The sequence below is a fragment of the Equus przewalskii genome, chromosome 9 (genome assembly GCF_037783145.1).
Source record: "Equus przewalskii isolate Varuska chromosome 9, EquPr2, whole genome shotgun sequence".
Taxonomy (NCBI): Eukaryota; Metazoa; Chordata; class Mammalia; order Perissodactyla; family Equidae; genus Equus; species Equus przewalskii.
Genome location: NC_091839.1, coordinates 64375842 through 64395232, shown reverse-complemented (window position 1 = coordinate 64395232; position 19391 = coordinate 64375842). Strand labels below are relative to the sequence as shown.

At 39.1% G+C, this 19391-nt stretch overlaps 2 protein-coding genes across 5 annotated transcripts in view; one reads left to right on the top strand and one right to left on the bottom strand.

Moving 5' to 3' along the window:
- The first annotated feature begins 5024 nt into the window (after nt 1–5024).
- On the top strand, nt 5025–11862 carry TSPYL4 (TSPY like 4). Its single transcript, XM_008518206.2, has one exon. The coding sequence runs from the start codon at nt 7587–7589 to the stop codon at nt 8967–8969; it is 1383 nt and encodes a 460-aa protein (XP_008516428.2). The 5' UTR covers nt 5025–7586; the 3' UTR covers nt 8970–11862.
- A 4186-nt stretch (nt 11863–16048) lies between these two features.
- NT5DC1 (5'-nucleotidase domain containing 1) overlaps nt 16049–19391 on the bottom strand; it is a 126336-nt gene continuing 122993 nt past the window's right edge. For all 4 annotated transcript variants that reach the window (XM_070556862.1, XM_070556860.1, XM_070556861.1 and 1 more), the window contains one exon: nt 16049–17829. In XM_070556862.1, the coding sequence (XP_070412963.1) occupies nt 17714–17829 (116 nt within the window). In that variant the 3' untranslated portion in view covers nt 16049–17713. The remainder of the gene's footprint in view (nt 17830–19391) is intronic.

The window sequence follows — 19391 nt, the reverse complement described above, 5'->3', positions numbered from 1 at the left end:
TAAAATGTTAACAGTTGCAGCTGCTTACTCATGATGTCACTTTTCTCCATACAGTTCCTGCAGCACCACCTCCTTTCACTTTCTGAAAGCCTCCATTTCTGTCTCTGTAAATGATATTCTCAGGTCATTCAATCTCTTCTTTTTATTCACTTGTCCATTTAATAACCAAACATTCAGAGGGTTCCTATCATAAGTGATAACCTCACCCATCCCCATACTTTCTCAGGTGTAAAAACTTGTTCGTTCTTTTCTTCAAACCCCACCACTTTCTGTGTCAAATCTTTCAAGGCCTTTCATAGATAACTCTTCTGCCATATAGTTTTTCTCTTCTCCTTTGGGAAGATAAAATGTTTCTTCAGGTACTTGGTGTACTTTGTAGGGACCTATGTTCTAGAAAAGAATACATAATTCATTATAGTGAATTCCACAAATATTTATTAAGGCATTTTGTCAGGCCCTGGGAAGATAAGTATAAGAAGATAAAGTCCTTTATTGTTAAAGATTTGGGGAAAGACTGATATGCAAACAAGTAATTAACAGAGTGATACAGTAAAATAAAATACAAAGATAAATTTTCACATTTTTCACTCTTTCCTTTCTAGTTTGGAAGTTTTGTGAAAACAGAGATGGGGTGTCTTATATCCCTCACTGGATCTAGCATAATGTTTTGCGCAAAATTGTCACCAGATAAATATTTATTGAATGGCAAAATGAATGGCTCAAATGGAGAAAAAGAACAAAATAATCTAGTACCCAGAAAGACTTTTGATGAAGTAGTGGAAGGAAGAAAATGGTTTTCAAGGCATTTGTAAAACTGATGTCAAAAATTTGCAAAGCCTTTCTTAAAAGCAAATTTCTTATTTAAGTAATTAGAAAAGGTTCAAACACTATATCATTTAACCTTTCATTTGCCATTTTAACAGAACATTACTTTGGATCAACTTTTATTTGCTTTGCTTTTGTACATTTTAAGGTGACTATTACACTAGAGGTAGAAGAGGGTTGGACTCTAGACATGTGCTGTCCAATACAGTAGGCCACTAGCCACCAGTGGCTATTGAGCCACTTGAAATGTAGCTAGTCCAAACTGAGATCTGCTGTAAGTATAAAATAAACCCTGGATTTCAAAGACTTTGTATGGAAAAAAGAATGTAAAATATCAATTTTTTGTATTGATTGCATATTGAAATAACATTTTTCATATATTGAGTTAAATAAAATGTAATAAAATTAATTTCCCCTATTTATCCATTATTTTAATGTGGCTACTGGTAAATTTTAAATTACATAGGACAGCACGGTTCTAGACTTGATGAATATCTCCAAGCATATAGAATACCTGTAAAAATTAAGCATGTTATTACTTTCTCCCCATGAAATTTGTTGTGACTTTAGGACTTGGGTTATTTAGCTAAAATTCAAGATGGCTAAAGTATAGCTAGAGGCCAATGGGTAAAAGGGTAAAATGTAATGTCTTCAATCAACTTGTTCTCAAGTACCCAAGATATACTCAGTACTTTGCAAAACGTACTGTGTAAAAACTATGTTTCCAGAAAGAAGTAGGTTAGATCTGGGTGCCAAGTTGGCACTCCTAGTTAAATTGATTATTTAAAGTAGTCTCTAACATTTAGGACCTATAGCTTCATATTTTTCTCAAATGTTCTGTATTTTTTGGTTTACAGACGTACATGAACCTCAAAAAGTAAAATAATTTCAGTTATTAAATATACCATTTTGTGTATGTTACTTGGGCTCCAAATTATTTTTTTTTAAAGATTTTATTTATTGTCTTTTTCTCCTCAAAGCCCCCCAGTACATAGTTGTATATTCTTTATTGTGGGTCCTTCTGGTTGTGGCATGTGGGATGCCGCCTCAGCGTGGCTTGATGAGCAGTGCCATGTCCGCGCCCAGGAGTCGAACCAACGAAACACTGGGCCGCCCGCGGCGGAGTGCGAGAACTCAACCACTCGGCCACGGGGCCAGCCCCTTGGGCTCCAAATTTTAACAGTTGGCCAGCAACAGGAAAAGAAACCTTGAATCTACCATTGCATCAAGTCAATTCAATGCTTACCACTTGAAGAAGCATATTTTATTTTTGAAAATTAGTGTAGTTTTTGCTGCAAGATTCAGCAAAAAAAATTATTTTGTATTGGATACTATATTAAGGATTATATGAGACAGTGAAGTAAAGGTTGTCCTTGCACTTGAGGAACTCTATCTCCTGAGGGGATGCCATTCCTTGAGTATTTCCTCTTCAGCAAATCCATGTACTTAAAACCAGTCACACACACAAGAAAACTCAGGAGATTAATGTGGGCAAGAGGAGTTGTCAGAGATGGTCAGGACCATCCCCTCAGGGCCAACTTCCTCTCCCTCAGTGTTAGTTGAAGATGTAGACTGTGTAGAAGTGACAGATGTAAACTTTATCCGTTCTTTAGTGTGGGAGGTGTTGGACTTGTGAGCAGTTCTTATCTGTTTGCTTGAAGTGCTTTGTTTCAGCTCCGAAGGGCCTCTGCTTCATCAGTGGACCACATCCTCAACAAATGTGTGCTGAAACCAAGCCCTCAATAAGAAGACCTATATTTACTGAATTTTGTAGAGCAGTACATGAATCTCAAGTAAATTTAAGTTTCTAGATATGTAGTCAATTTGGGGCAGTGTTGGGTCTATCTAGAACTGTATGAAATAACCCACTAGCACTGATAACTATTCACAATGTGTGCTTCCCACTTACCTCCTATAGTCTCTAATTATAGAATGATCTTTTAAATTTGAGTATTTTTATTACCTTGATGGAAATTGATCAATTAGGTCTTTAACTATGCACTTTTGTAGTTTAAATATTTTTTCTATTTTTGATGACTGATAAAAATAAGCCATAGGGCTGGCCCGGTAGTGTAGTGGTTAAGTTTGTGCACTTTGCTTCAGTGGCCTAAGGTTCGCAGGTTCAGATGCCCAGCATGGACCTGCACACTACTCATCAAGTCATGCTCTGATGGCATCCCATGTATAAAATAGAGGAAGATTTGGCACAGATGTTAGCTCAGGGACAATCTTCCTGAAGCAAAAAGAGGAAGATTGGCAATACATGTTAGCTCAGGGCCAATTTTCCTCACCAAAAAAAAATCTATATAACATTTTTAATATTTTTCCAACTTTTTATTTTGAAAATTTCAAACCCACAGAAGTTGAAATCATAATATTAAAATATTAATATTGCCTTCCAAAAAAAAAACAAAGAGTAATCAGTAGAGGTAAACAAAAGTCGCTAGTAAGTCATTGCCCTTTCTTACAAGGGAATTTGAAAGACAAAGTACATCTGCTATCATGGGTTGCATCTAGGAGGAACTGGCACACTTTTCTAACCCCTCAGCCTGGAGGGGCCATCTTTCCCTAAAGAGGTGCCAAGTGTGCTTGCTGATGCCCTGGGACAAAGTTAAAATATATATTAATATATATATATATATATATATATATATTCACGTACACTAAATAATAGGTGGATCCATACTTGATGGAAAGATCATATTATAACATGCTGGGTCATTCTGAAAGGAAGTTTCCTGGGAGTGCGAACTTCAACAATGGGCTGGCTGCAGACCAGATTTGCAAATTACTTGAAACTAGGGAGTAAAATTACTCATTAGAAATAATGGTCCTGGGGCCGGCCGGGTGGCGCAGCGGTTAAGTGTGCACGATCCGCTTCTTTGCGGCCCGGGGTTCGCCGGTTCGGATCTCGGGTGTGGACATGGCACTGCTTGGCACGCCATGCTGTGGCAGGCGTCCCACATAGAAAGTAGAGGAAGATGGGCATGGATGTTAGCTCAGGGCCAGGCTTCCTCAGCAAAAAGAGGAGGACTGGCAGTAGTTAGCTCAGGGCTAATCTTCCTCAAAGATAATAATAATAATAATGGTCCTCCAAATGGGAATAGGTTAAAAGAATTAGCCTAACTGAACAGAATAAAAATTAATAGAGATACTTGTAAAGTGTTGGACACAAACTTCAGTAAACTGTAAGATGGAGAAGCCTAACTTAGTAGCACATTAATACTTTAAGGGTTTGGCAAATTATTAGGAGTGAAAGAGCAATATTGCTGCCCCAAAAGCTAACGTTCTCCCAGGATCCATCTAAAGTAGTATACTATTTATAATAAAGACAGTAAAAATACCTTTCTATTCTGTCATTTGGATGTTATTTTGTTCAGACTTTAGGAAGAATGCTGGCATAATGAATCTTGTTTAATTAGCATACAGAATGGATGAGGAACATGGAATTGATCTCTTGCTAGGGTGGTAGGAGAGTTGAGGGGAAGGATATAATGATGATCTTCCAGTACTTAAAGAGCTCTTTTGTGGAATCAGGCTAATTCCATTCTGCAAGACTACAGAGTCAAAATGTGGAGCAGATGTGCTGGGAGCCTGTACTACATGCCAGGCCCTTTGCAATAGCTGGATGTTATAAGGTGGTAGATTTCTGAGTAAATTTAACAAAACTGGGAAGGGAGTGGATATTCCCTCACTTGAGTTCAAGGAAAGGTTATCTGTGATTTCCCAATCTGTCTGCACCTTAGGGTCTAATTTAATTGGTTTGTGATAGAGCTTTGACATCAGGATTTTTTCAAAGCTCCCCAGCTATTTAAAATGGGCACTATTAATGCAATCAAGAAAATGCAAATGGACTCAAACTGTATATATATACTGACTAGAAAGCAAGTGGAGAAAGCACTCATTTTCCAGTACTAAACTGCTCTGAACTCTGGAACCAGAGTTTGAAGCTTGAAGAAATGAAAACTTAGAAATGAAGTCACTACCTCAGAAGACATTCACGGGCTTATGTGTATGAATCATGCTTTTAGTTGCTTTGGCTGATAACTGCTTCGTTCTTTATGGAAGTCTTTCGTCTTTGAAATTCTATACACTTATAGTTTCATAATAGAATTTGCCATTAATTTTATACTGCCTGCACTATCTATTTAATGTAGGTAAATCTTAGCATAAAAATTACCAAGTCAGCTTTTATTTATTGAAAGTCTATGGGGATAAATACTTTACACATATCTTATTTCATCATCTCAACAGTCCTGTGAGTTAAATTTCATTATATTCTTTTTATATATGAGGAAATTGTGGCTCAGAGAAGTCTAGTGACTTGCTCAAATTGAACAGCCAGTAAGTGGCACAATTGAGACCTGAAGCCAGATATGTCTGATTCCAGTGTATGTGTCTTTACCCAGTGTATTAGTCAGGGTTCTCCAGAGAAATAGAGCCAATAGGAAGAGATTTATTATGAGGAATCAGTTTGGGTGATTATGGAGGCTGAGAAGTCCCATGATCTGATGTCTTTAAGTTGGAGACCCAGGAAAGCTGGTGATGGTATAATTCCAGTCTGAGTCCCAAGGCCTGAGAATAAAGGGCTATGACCAGTCCAAGGGCAGGAGAAGGCTGATACCCAAGTTCAAGTACCCAGGCAGGAAGCAAAAGGGGTAAATTCCTTCCTCCTTCACCTTTTTGTTCTATTCAGGCCCTCATGGATTGGATGATGCTCACTCACATTTCAGAGGGCAATCTACTTTCCTGAGTCCATGAATTCAAATGCTAATTCCAAAAACACCCTCACAGGCACTTAGAAATAGTATTTAATCTGGGCACCCTTTGGCCCAAACAGACACATAAAATTAACCATCACATCCAGCATACAAAGATATGAGGTCATTCAGGTCAGGGAACTTGTCCCTGATTTCCCTTATGAATGGAGAAAGTAAGGATATATGACATTTTCTTGGCTAAACATTATCACAGGGAGCCATCATAACCAAACAAGCTTGTCTGAGAAAATTTTAATTTTGTTAACAGTGATAGCCTAAGTATAAAAGATGATTCAATTTTAATAATATATAGAGCATCAAACATATATTGAAAACTCATGTCATAGTTCTTTTAATGAATGTATAGTCAATAAACTTGCTATAAATACTCTCTTCGGAGCACTTTAAACTTGAACACCAAAGGCAGACAAACTAGAGTCAGATTATCTTCTTAAAGACCACTTCCTCCCTCTAGTGACTAGAAATGGGAATACCATATTCCCAAGCATTTAAAAAACTTTCTCACTGTGTATTGTGTACCTCCCTCTAACAGAGTGTTTGGGAAATTTGCCAGAGTTATTTTGGTTATTATAACGAATGTGGGTGCTACTGGCATTCCTTAGGGGCATTAGGAATGCTAGACATCCTGCAATGTGAGGGACAGTGCCCCACATAAAACAATTATCTAGTGCTAAACCTTCATGTAGATGAAAAATCTATTATTAAAACCTAGAACCTAGCACTATTTATATATGAAAACAAATCTTTTTGCACTGTTTTATCAACAACACAGTGAAAGGCAATCTATGGGACAGGAGAAAATATTTGCAAACCATATATCTGGGGTGCTCTGTATTGGAGTTTCTATTACAAAGAGTTGTAATCAGTCATTTTCTAATAAGAATTTAAGACATTAATAATACACAAAATTTAAGTTTTCCTTCATTCTTGCATTTTTCTAAGGATTAACACTATTATTTTCACACTCCAACAAACAAAACGATAATAGATAATTACTATCAAATGAATTGTATGAGCTAACAGACTTGAGTAGAAAATAACTTTTTCTTACTTTTTAAGTAAATATTTTAAACTAACATTTTAAATGTTTAATATGTTAGTTTAAAATATTTTAATTAAGACAATAGCTTCAGTGCCTGCAAACAATTATTGTTTCTGCCCTGCAGTGAATTATCACAGGAGCAAATTTTGGCCAATATTTGCTAGCTTCATGCCCATGGGCATTATGAAGCAGGAACTCTTTTTAGATTAAGATTATAACCTGAGGTTAGACAATATATAATATGCATAATTTTAGAAATTAAAATCTCCTGAGATTACATTTCTTCCAGTAGTGCTTAAGGGCTATATTTGCACGCTCCCGTGTGTGGGGGGTCACCTCATCTCTAAGTAAGGAACATACAATACTTTGCTACTTACATTAGTCAAAAGTGAAGGGGAAATATTGTCCCATTGCTTCGTAGGTGTTGCCCAAAGTATATAAACTTTAAAATCTCCAAGACAAATTGAAATAATCCTGTATTATGCCTTGTTAGGATGAGAGAAGTTTCCCTCTCGGCTGCTCCTAACTTTTTAAATCATACTTAGCACAGCAACTTTTCACCTTTCTTAAAAATCAAACTCCGCTCATCTCAATTCTTGGATAGTAGCCATGAATCTGTACATTAAAGAAGGAAGGCATTTGAATTGCTGAATCTACTTTACTATACCGAGAAGCCCAATGACCTAACAGACTAGAATAGACAATAACCTTTCTTAAGTAAATATTTTAAGAGACAATAGCATAGGTGCCTTAGAAATTCTTTCAGTGCCTTAGAAACCCATATTAACACAGTTCTCACATGCTTGAGTCTAGTCTGCAACTATTTTTTTAAGCCAAACCTCTTCCAGACAGACGAAAATCGTAACATTCTCTAACAGAAAGATAAAGAAGCACCCTTGACTGACCACTGTGATCGCAAGGCAGCGAGTTCTCGCGCGATGTTAAGATGCTACCGCCCTGACGTCACCGGTTGCCATGGTAGCAGCCTCCCAAGAGGAAAAGAGAGGTGGTGCGAGGGGCGGAGCGCGGCTTCTGCGGAGGACAAGGGACGCTCTCCTGCCATAGGACTGACTGCTCCCAAAATGAGCGGGCTGGATGAGGGCAACAACCTCCCTGTCGCTAAAACCTGCGACCTTGGTACTCCCAACCATGCCCCGGGACATCCGGACCGAAACCAGTGCCAAGGCGAGGAAACCGAGGCAACACAGGTGATGGCGGACACAGGTGAGGGCGGCTTGGAGCCCGCCGCGGAGGGAGGCGCACTCCAGGACTCCGTGGGCTACGGCCCCCCGCTCCGCATTCGAGTGGCCGGGAGTCGCGGCCGTGCAGCGACCCAAGTGGGCCAGAAAGAGACCCCGCCTGCCACAGAGAGCCTGGAAGGAGCCTCTGCCTCGGTAGCAATCGACAATAGCCAGGAAAATGGCTGTCAGCGTAGAGAGCCACGCAGCCCCGCTGGGGAGAAAGCGCTAGAAACCTGTGGCGCGGGGGGTTCGGGGTCTCAGATGATGTTCGGGGCGAAGGCCAAGGAAATGACGACGAAAAAGTACGCCGTTTCAGCAGCAACGGAAAAGGAAGGAGGAGCAGAGGAAGTGGTGGAGGAAAAGAAGGTGATACAGAAGGAAAAAAAGGTGGTAGGAGGAGTGAAAGAGGAGACCCGGGCCAGGGCCCCGAAGATCAGTAACTGCATGGACTCGCTGGAGGCCATCGATCAGGAGCTGTCAAACGTAAATGCCCAGGCTGACAGGGCCTTCCTTCAGCTGGAGCGCAAGTTTGGCCGCATGCGAAGGCTCCATATGCAGCGCAGAAGTTTCATTATCCAAAATATCCCAGGTTTCTGGGTCACTGCCTTTCGGAACCACCCCCAGCTGTCGCCTATGATCAGTGGCCAAGATGAAGACATGATGAGGTACATGATCAATTTGGAGGTGGAGGAGCTTAAACACCCCAGAGCAGGCTGCAAATTCAAGTTCATCTTTCAGAGCAACCCCTACTTCCGAAATGAGGGGCTGGTTAAGGAATATGAGCGCAGATCCTCTGGCCGGGTGGTGTCTCTCTCCACTCCAATCCGCTGGCACCGGGGCCAGGATCCCCAGTCCCACATCCACAGGAACCGGGAGGGGAACACTATCCCCAGTTTCTTCAATTGGTTCTCAGACCACAGCCTCCTAGAATTCGACAGGATTGCTGAGATTATCAAAGCAGAACTGTGGCCCAATCCCCTACAGTACTACCTGATGGGTGAAGGGCCCCGCAGAGGAATTCGAGACCCAGCAAGGCAGCCAGTAGAGAGCCCCAGGTCTTTCAGGTTCCAGTCTGGCTAACTTCTGCCCGTGGGAGAATCTTTCACACAAGTTTCCTTACCACCTCCTCTTGGACCTATGCTTAGCCAGCAGCATGCAGTCGTCTGTCTGCTTTCTCTCCACACTGGATTACTTTGTTCTTTGGTTCTTCTAAGTCTTCAACAACCACTTGCAGGAGTGTCGCTTATATGCCTCTTTTCTTCTTCCTCTGGACATTCATGCTGTTCTGCATCGTGTTACATGTTCCAAGTGCATGGCCTTCCACTGCTTCTATGCCAAGCACATGATGCTGTAGATATGCACTGCCTTCCTTTGCATGCCTTGGGCCCTGTCTGTGACCATGGTCTTCTCCCAGTTATTTAAGTGATTATCTACCACAAAGAAGCTTGATATATCTTTGCAAATAACTAGTTGGGCTTCATACTTTATGCTGGCTGTCCTCATACCAATGTACTCTGTGGCAAGCTCTTTTGAGTTTCACTGCTACAAGATGAAGCTGATATAAATGATGCCAGCCATCAATCCAAACTGGACATTCCAGGCTACCACTGGTTCTCAGCTGCCTTCCTGGGCTGGTGCCATCTACCCTGCTGGTTATCTGGCAGAATAAGCGGGTGGCTGGTGGGTGGCTACTAGGCATGAATGAGGTAACAGATGAGAGGTGTTCTATGTTATCACATTGGTCTTCGTATGTCTTTGGTCACTGCATTGTGACAAGGTACTGGTGAGTATGAAGGCCTGTGCTATGGCCCACCCACACCTGCTGTCAGCCTTCTGGATGAGCTTTGCCCAGGTACCCTGCCTGCCTCCTCAGGCAATATCTGCAGACTTAAGTTCCCAGGCAGCACACAGGAACCAACCCCACTCCCCACCCTTCAAATGGTTACCCATAAACCCAGTTGACTGTCAGGCAGGTTGGACAGTCATATGTGACAGTGCTCACAACAAAGCTGGTGTGGGGGTCCCTTCTAGCAGTTGGCCTTTCTGAGTCCTAGCCAGCAAACCTCCCTTCATCTAGGCAACTTTGTTGGGCAGCCCCCTCCTGCTTCCATTCTGAGCATGACAAAGTTGCCAGGGTGGGGGCACCAAGGAAGAGGTATTTCTGGTCTTTGGGGCCTGTTACGGTGTCTGTCTATGTCTGTTTCTCTCCCCTCCCCCTCCCTCAATCCTCCCCCACTTCTCTTTCCCTCCCTCCTCCTCTCTGAAGCAGTTACAGCTCAGAAACAGAAAACAAAGCTGGCAAAGCAGGCTTTTTATTTAATTTGTTCTCTCCTTGATTGTGTCCAGAGGGAGAAAGCCACTGTACGATAGAGTCCAGATCTCTTACTGCCCTCCTGCCTCCACCCCACTTCCTTTAGCAAGGTCTGAACATTTCGGAGGGAGATGTATAGGTTAATTGCTTAGTTATGGGCACTGGTTTTTTGGGGCCAACTTTGACAGCTCCGCGCTTTTCCCCTATCCATTCACCAAAACTTTCTCTGTGTTTCTTGAGCTTTAGTTTGAGAAGCTGGAAGTAGAGGCAGAAGGACCTCACAGTGATGGATTCAAGATAGACCCAGAGCAAGCTGTGATCTAAAGCAACCAAAACTTAGTTTCACTCTACTTTTCTAAACATGGAGATTCTTTTTTGGGCCTTGGATCCCTTAGAAATAACCCCAAAGCAGCATTTTGAGGGTCACCCCTGACCTTTGTACCATTCTCTTACTGCCCTGATGTCCCAGGGGCTTCCATCCTCCTGCCTGGCCTTCTTGGCTCTCAGTCTTCACCTTCCCCATTTCCTTCCCTGCTTGTGTCCTAACAAATGAGGGAGCAGGCTGCAGTCTGCATTGTGGGAGACAGAGCCTCCCTCTTAGGAGGTAAGGGCGTGTGTAGAGTCTGTCTGGATTTCCAGGACGAGTGCCAGTAGGTGGGACAGCGGTGCTGTCAGAGCTCTTACTTATGGAGGTGTATGGTAGTTGTGACTATCTGCCCTTATCCTTTCTCCTTCCTTTTTGAAGGCCTAAGCTCCCCGAGGGCTTGGGAGGTCTGAACACAGAGCAGTGGAGAGGGTGCCCTAGGCTGGGGAAACTGAGAGCCCAGAAAGGGAAATGAGCCCCCTGTGGAGTGGGCCTGGAAAGGCAGGCAGGAAAGACTGGAACCCTGCAGGGTCGTGGGTGGGAGGGGAGGCCCCGGAGGCTTTTCCCAGGAGAGGTGAGAGAATCAAAGTGCTTGATGGTTAAAGAGGGTGCTTGGAGGAGTTAGGTTTTCCTCCAGTTTTTCCCTAACTCCTTGCGTTCACCAGTAGGTTTTTGTAAACGAAAGGGCAGGTCTGGATGTTTTCTTTCTGTTATTCTAGGCGTGACATTTTATATGTGAAGATTAATGGTATATGTCCTTATTTCACTGTGTTTGAGTAAAATCCTTTTAATTCCTTTCTCCTTTGCTTACTAGCAAAATTTCCATTTACAAAGCAGGACATTTACAGGCCTGCTTTTTGCTTGTAATTGAGAATGTGTGCAAAAATAGCAAACTTGTTTCCTGTGCAGTATGAAGACTTCTGTGAACATTCAAGAATGTACAAGATTGTTCTGGTCTCTCTTCATATATAGCTCTATTCTTAGAAATATAATTTGAATGTGATCTTTGAAATTTTACAAATTGTTGCTGTCTTGTGAAAGAAATCTCAAAAAGAAAAACGTAACTCTGTTGTTTTACTTGGTATTTCTTGCCCTAGTAGTAATGTTATACTTGACATTTTATGTTCCTAACCAGTATAAGTACTTGTAGAATTGCTCTGTCAATCTAAACAAGGATTGTTAGTACTTTAGTCTTCTCTGTGCTTGGAGGAAAAATAAAATCTGTCAATCTGCTGTATTTCTTGTTTTCACCAAAAAATAAAAATAAAGTTCTGTCTATGTTGCCTAGGCTAATAAAAGGTTGAAAAATCATTAAAGTTATCAAATCGTCACAATAAGCATCATCCTGAAGTTTAGGAAAAAACCTCCAAAATCTTTTGCTTGAAAAATGGTAAATAAGCACAACTAAAATTGCGTACTCAAGAACATAATTTTTAATTAAAGCACCACATATTGATTTTTGCCACTTACTTAAAATACCATTTTCAGTGGAAAACTCTTCATGCACCATCTTTGTTTACTACATTTATGTTAGCTACGTCCCCCCCAGTCTCAGTGTTTTCTTAATGAGCTTAAGATAGACTTTAGGAAGAATTAATCATTGTGCATTCTGTAAGTGCTACTTAAATTCTTTTCCTACAACAATGTGGTGCTTTTTTAAAAATAAAGAACTACAAAAAAATTATGACTGAAATGTCTAGAAACAAATGATAGCAGACATCACAACTTCAATTACCAGTGATGTTTTGCTGTTCAGCAGCTGTTACACGAAGGTTGGCAGATAAATACTTAGGCATTCTCTGTAGTAGAGAGGGCTATGGATGCTGCAAGAGCTGTGAAAATGAATCACCAAGTATTTTTAGCCATTTAACAAAAATGTGACATAAATGGCCCCAAATTACTGATTTGAGCTAGAGATTGTTAAATATACAGTTGGACTTGCTGACTCTTGGTGCAATTCTTACCTGCGCGTTTTACTTGCTGAAGTATAATTTTTCAAGGCCTGGAGAACTTTAAGTATTAGCTAGGCTTTCTTTTGCAAGCTCTAGACCCATCATAATCCCAATTTTCCCTTAGAGTCTTCATTTTACATTTGCAATTCAGTGATTGATTTCTGCATTCTCAACCACCTGTTTCAAGCATTATCTCTTTTAGCCCATTCTGGACATAGTCAGAAAATACCTTTTTGTTGCCCTCGGTTTTTTATCAGCTTTAGTCTAACCAATAGTATTCATTTTTCTAGTAAGCTAGTGCCACTCATTTGTTACAGATTAACACGGGGTTTCTGTTCTGTTTAGTCTAATACAGTTAGACTCAATTAAGCATTCTCTAGGTTTCACTTACCAACCACAACCAATTGGTTCACTCGTATAGTCCTACTCCATTTCTTTGCATTGCCTTTTTGTCTTTCTTACTCAGTTCTAGAACTGAATTATTCTTTATGCAGACCTCCAAACTAGTTAAGAGATTCTCTCATTCTCTGTTCACCAGAGAAGTATCATTTTGGTCTGCTCAGGCCATAATGTCCTGTGAGTACTAGTGACATACTTCATAATTTCCCTGGTCCCCACATAACAGAATCTCCTTGGGAATGCTTTCCTATTTCTGGATATTCAGCTCAGGCCAGACACCCACCACAGACCTTCCTTACTCAGAGCCCCTTCTCCCCGTTACTTCTGCTGCTGCTTCTACTTTATCTCCAGTTGATTCAAGTTTCCTTAAATCAATTTTCATCACTAAAAACAAACCAAAAACATTACCTGTATTCTTAATTATTGAGGTCCCTGCCCTATGGATATCTGAGTTTGCATCAGATGCACATTCTTGGCTTGACAATCTCAAGAGATTTGGGCTACGTCACGCAGTTCCACATGTGTTCTCACGTTACCTTCATAATCTTGACACAAGTTTTACTATCTCCATCGAAATAGTTGAGAAAACAGGATCAGAAAGTTGAAGTAAATTGCCTAAAATGCAAGTAACAGACGTATTTTTTAAATTTCATGCTAGGGTACCTATCACTATAACACAGTGATCTGAACTAAATTTGGTATAAAACAAAAACCCTATTTACGTGAGTATTCTGGACTCAGTTGAAGGTTATTTTTAACCCATTCATGGACTGGTCTTTGAAAGGGGTACTTTTACAGGATTCCATAGAGATTAAAACACTTCTGAATTTACATATGTAATCTTAATGTTTGCTGTCTAAATAAATAAAATTAGTTTGTTCCCTTTATCAAAGGGAGTAAATGCACCAAAAGGACTTTAAATATTATTACGAAATTTAGATGCTAAGAACTGTAAAGAAATGTTGACATCTCTATTATGTTTAGAGAATATTTATTTTTTAATTGATTCAAGTTGGTGATGGCTTTTAACAAGCATTTAGTAAATTTATTCCTTCTCTTCTTTATTAAACTTTATTAAGCTTTGATCTCTACCAAGAAAGTAAAATGAGGTGTTTTTTTTTTTAAGAGTCCGAGAACAGGTGCATGGGACAAGAAACTGACAAGCAGTCTATGTGCTATTGTAGTTCTCATTCTAAGTAATGACCCAACTTCTCTATAGGCCCAGACATCCCATCTTCCACGAAGTTTACTCGGACCAGTTTTCATTATTCCTTCTCCATTTTGGTTTCCTCAGCGCCAAAGAAGGAAGTTTACTAAGTGTTCAAGGTGGACATTTGAACCTGAATATGAAGAAAGTGTAGACCTGCTCATTGATGACTTTAGCATATGTGGCTTCCACGAAGAGCACACTTCGTTACACATTTTAGGACTCCCATGATTCTTGGTTCTCTATTTTACTCTTCCAGGTAAGTTCTATGTTATATCTGTTTTAATACTTTTTACTAAATCATAAGTTACTTTAGGAGAGAGCCCATGTCTTCATTTTTAATCCCTCATGTGTCGTGGTATGGCGTGATTGTTAAAAGCAAGTGTAGTTTTAGACAGAATTTGCCCCATTCTAGATCTAACATTGGAAGACTTTTATGTGTCAATCAACTAAGAGCATGCTTTGGGGGTCAAACTTGGGCTCGTGTACAGGCTCTGTTCCTTAGTGCAACATTGAGCAAGCATATTTAACCTCTGTGAATTTCAATTTCCTCATCTGTAAAATTTTAATAACTGTATACACCTCATATGATGACTATAGGGAGTAAATAAGGTAGATGAAGTAGCCTGGTGAGGAGTCAGCACTCATTATCATTATTTTTTTTTTACCATTACTTCTGAGGATGATTTGAGAGACCAACAACAAGAGACACCTTTTTGAATTCACCCTGTGTGGACTGGACAATGCCCAAGGATTTTCAATGGCAGCAACCAGACCACACTGGGTGAGTCCACTCTTGAATATATCCCAGTCTTGCACTAACTTGGAAGCTAACTCTTGTGATATCTTGTGCTCAAGAGCCTGAGAAGAGGTAAGGAACGTTCCTGCAATATCACACATTTAAAAAAGGCTATCCATGTGATTCCAGCATACAGTCAGGGTTATTATATCCAAAGAGATAGACTGACATTCCATTTTATGTTGGTTTGTTATATGAAATAATCATATAGATTTGATTTTCATTCAAACCAGCTCACTAAAAGTGTGTGTACTCATATATGTGTGTATATGCATATGGATGTACATATGTATATATATATGCTTTAAATATATATATATATATTTAAAGTTATTGTTGGGTATGATCTTTGGTGGAAAAGTCATACTTGATTCAATTTAGAGTTTAACAAACTCAGAAGTAGCTGACTTTAGATTGCAGTTGGTTCAGCCGAAGCTTTTGCTACCTCAATATTCCAAATACCAAAACCTGACAAACTGTTTGCCCGCTGTGCCATTCAGATCTTTTCTCTGCTGATGAGATCAACTGGCCAGCAAAGAAAACCTCGCTTCTCTTGCATATTTGTAGGTATCTTTTAGATGATGAATGTTTGCCTGGATGCTAATATTTAACTGCCTGTTGATACAATTTTCCTGCTTTCTTACTTGATATAACTTTATCATAGGATATCCAGCTTTTCTTCTCAAATATGCTTTTTAATTTTTATAGTGCCATTTTTGGATGATTATTTTTACTCTTCATAGCCAAGTAGAGACACTGGCACTTTTTAGAGACAATGAAAAAATTTAAAAGTCTAATTACAGTCCAACAAAAAAAACAACATTCATTAGAAGCAGTGACCAACTTTGTTAGAAAGGGGAAAGGAAATTTGGAAATAAACTTTACCCTTTTTTGACAAGATGGAAAAAACTGAGGTCAGATTATGTGGTGACTTGTTCAGATTCCTTGGGTAGGTACTGGTAAAAGCAGGACTAGAACTTCTGACTTGAATTTTTTTTCCACTCTTTAGTGGCCAAAAAAGTGCAATTAACTTCTTATTTTGGAGTTCTCATTTTTCATATTAACAACAGCAGTTTATAGGCACTTAAAGATGTATTATTCTTTGCCATTGACAAAATAAACATGAATAAGGAAAAATAGCTTTATTTTTAAAAGAAATCAAATGTCTATTGACAGTATACATGAGACAGCATCTTTCATTTAGCTCTAAGCTTGATTGCGTATGCTCATTATCATATTCCAATGAGATTTTGGAAGTCAATTTCAAATACATTGTTGTATACTTAGTAGTAGAGAGCAAACAAAGCTACTGACTTTGAGGAAAAAATTTCAGTAACTGTTTATCTACCCTGAGATACTTATCCTCACAATATATTGGAGGTTATTTGAGCATTTAAAAATTTAACAAAATATTTATCTTTTCACTACATGCATCAGTATGCTAAATTCTCTGCTGCAATCCAAGTAAAATAATGATAGTTACCAGCATGTTTTCTGATACTGTCCATGATGCACACAGTGAAATTACAGCATAAGAGTAGCCAGGAATTTATATTGTAAACATTATCTGGCTCCAAACATCTTGCAACAAATAGCTACTAATATGACTATACATACGTGGTATACATAGCACACAGAACACAATAATCCCAGATTGTAATATAACTATAAATCCCTTAAAGCAACTTTTCTCAACCTTTTTTTCATTATCATCCCCCATTCCAAGGAGAAAAATTAAATTTAAATTAAATTAATAAATTTAACTTTAAATTACATTTCTCCCTAATGTGAGAAATTAATACTAAGGAATAAGACTTTATTGGGTAGGGTTGAGCTTTGGAAGGCCACAATCCATTGCATCATCTAAGAGTTTTTTTCCCCTTACGAACCAATTTTTGTCCCATTGAGAATACATGCCTTAAAGTGAAGGAAAATGAATGAAACAGCCTTTAACATTATTAGGAAGGAGAAAACCCTAATGGGTAACATCGGAAGTTGAAATAATTGGCTTCTCATATCATCTCTGCCCATACTGGCTGTGTGGTCTCAGAAGAAATCATGTCTCTTTATTTCCTTTTTTTTGGGAAAACACAACAATAGCATAAAACCTGACAGCTTGGAAAAATAGTTTAATGTCACTGGACCCAGTGTTCTTGGCTATAAATTGAAGGAACAGGTGTAAATCAGTTCTTCTCAATTCTGGCTGCATTTTCTGGGGCCTGGAAGAGAAGCCAATGCTCATCTATATTCCCAGACCAATTAAACGAATCTCTGGAGGTGACAGTCTAGCCAGTGGTTCTCAAATTTAGGGTGAATCACACTGTAATTTAACACAGATTGCGTGGGGCCCATTCCCAGAGTTTCTGATTCTGTAGGTCTGGGGTAGAGTCTGCAAATATGCATTTCTATCAAGTTCTCAGGTGATGCTATGGTGGTGGTTTCGGGACCACACTTCGAGAACCACTGTCTAGGCATATGTGTAAATATGTGTGTGTATGTATATACGTATAACTCCCCAGACGAATTCTCATCTCAGAACTATTGGTATAGAAAATATGAATAAGGTTCTTTTCAGTTCTAAGATACTGAAATTTTAATAAGCTGAGAGTTCCTGGGCGTGAAGATGATCCATATGGAAAGCAGTCCTATGGAAAAACATATCAATGTCTTGGTCAATTTTCAATATGAATTTGTTCCTCTAAGGCATTTTACAGTGTTTCTTGAAAATTAACATCTTTATAGGACATTTGCTGCATATATGGTTCTTCACTTCACTTTTTAGTAAAGATAATTTATTTGGTTGTCAGTTTCTCATTATTTGATAAGACCAATGGAGGGTATGGATAGTAGCCAGCCGTTTTTGAACTATTTGAAGAGAACCTGGTAAATTTGTAGTCCAGGGGTAATTCTGAAAAAAAAGTGAAAAAAAAAAAAAAAGATTTGATTATTCTGAAGATCTCAAAAGGCCTTCTATAAGTATAAACAAATCAAAATTTGATAGTCATTGATAAAAAACTTATTTTTTAGAGTTTCCTAATTTTAATATTCTTTTCTCGCCTGGATAGGTTGCACCTAGGATGAAGAGTGTAGATGTCTTTCCCTATAAAGTTTACAATCATAATTTAAGTCAGACTACATCTAGAGAAATTACAAATCCTCTTAGAGCTCTAACTAGTGAGTTTAATTTTAATACTCTCCACACAAAAGTTAACACATAAAATAGGGATGCTCATCTGATTTTTTTTTAAATTAAAATATCTCTCAGGCCCTACCTCAGGGGATCATGTAACTGGTAAATGAGAAGTAGTAATCTTCATAGCCCTTGGTAATAACGTGTTGCTATGAATCATCTTTGAATGCTTAGCTAAATAAGGATTTAATAAGCACAATGTGATAACTTTCCATATTGTAAACATTACACCCACACACAGTAACAAGGGGAATAGGGAGAGAACATAAAATGCATACTTTATTGATGGTAGGACATTGCGACATCTTCACATGTCTCAAAAGCTAGCCTTCAGATATTTTCTTCCCAAATTTCTTCAAGGAAATGTTACCAGAAATATTACAAGCAAAACACTATGATATATGTCATGTTATGACATTCATGCCACATGTATAGATACTGGGCAGTAATCCTTATTTCACAAATAAAACATCATTTGGTAGTACTGAGTATTTTGAAAATGACACTAGCAGAAACACTATACTTTCTATTAAATGCCACTGAGAATCATCAAGGCCCAAGCAGTTAATCCTTATGAGTAGACAACTAGTACTAGAGATTGTGAAGGAACACTGCCTTTCTGATGCCACAGAAAGTGAAGATTACCGTAAACAGCAAAACATCCAGTATCAGTGAATTACATCGGTCTTCAGTGCTCAGTGAGCTGGAGCGTATTTTGAGCTGTGCCTTAAAGGCATTGGAGAGTAAACTGAGTTATTAAAATTATGTATCTGAAGTCCTGGATTTCTCATAAGCCACCAAAATGATACAGGCTAAGAGTTAAGCCAGCCACCTGTTTCTCTGACTTTCCTATACATTTCCTAAAGCAAGTGTTTAGTTCTCTGTGTAGCCATTATTATAGGGTTAAAAATGATTACGGTATCAAAATGCTTATAAACCAACCACTATTTTAATGTATATGGCTAATAAGTGCAGACTTATAACATCCATAACAATGGCTTATATGCATTTAGATTTCAATGAGATAACCAAGTCTAACAGAATATCCAGGAATAAAGAAACATTAAATGAATACAAAAAGGTTTTAAGAGGCAAAGGGAGACGATCGTGTTTGTTTTTCACCTCCCATCTCACTTAAAACAAAAATTTTATTCTCTCTCTCAGGTAGCCAAAAAGGTCTACTACGGTTAAGAAATTTGGGCATGGAACAGCCAGACTGAGATTAGATGACGATTCTGGTAAAACAAGGATCTCCAGACTGGGCCTCAGCAAGAGGGAAA

Coding starts and splice junctions, on each gene's coding strand:
- TSPYL4 (XM_008518206.2), top strand. CDS start 7,587: ATGTTAAGATGCTACCGCCCTGACGTCACCGGTTGCCATGGTAGCAGC.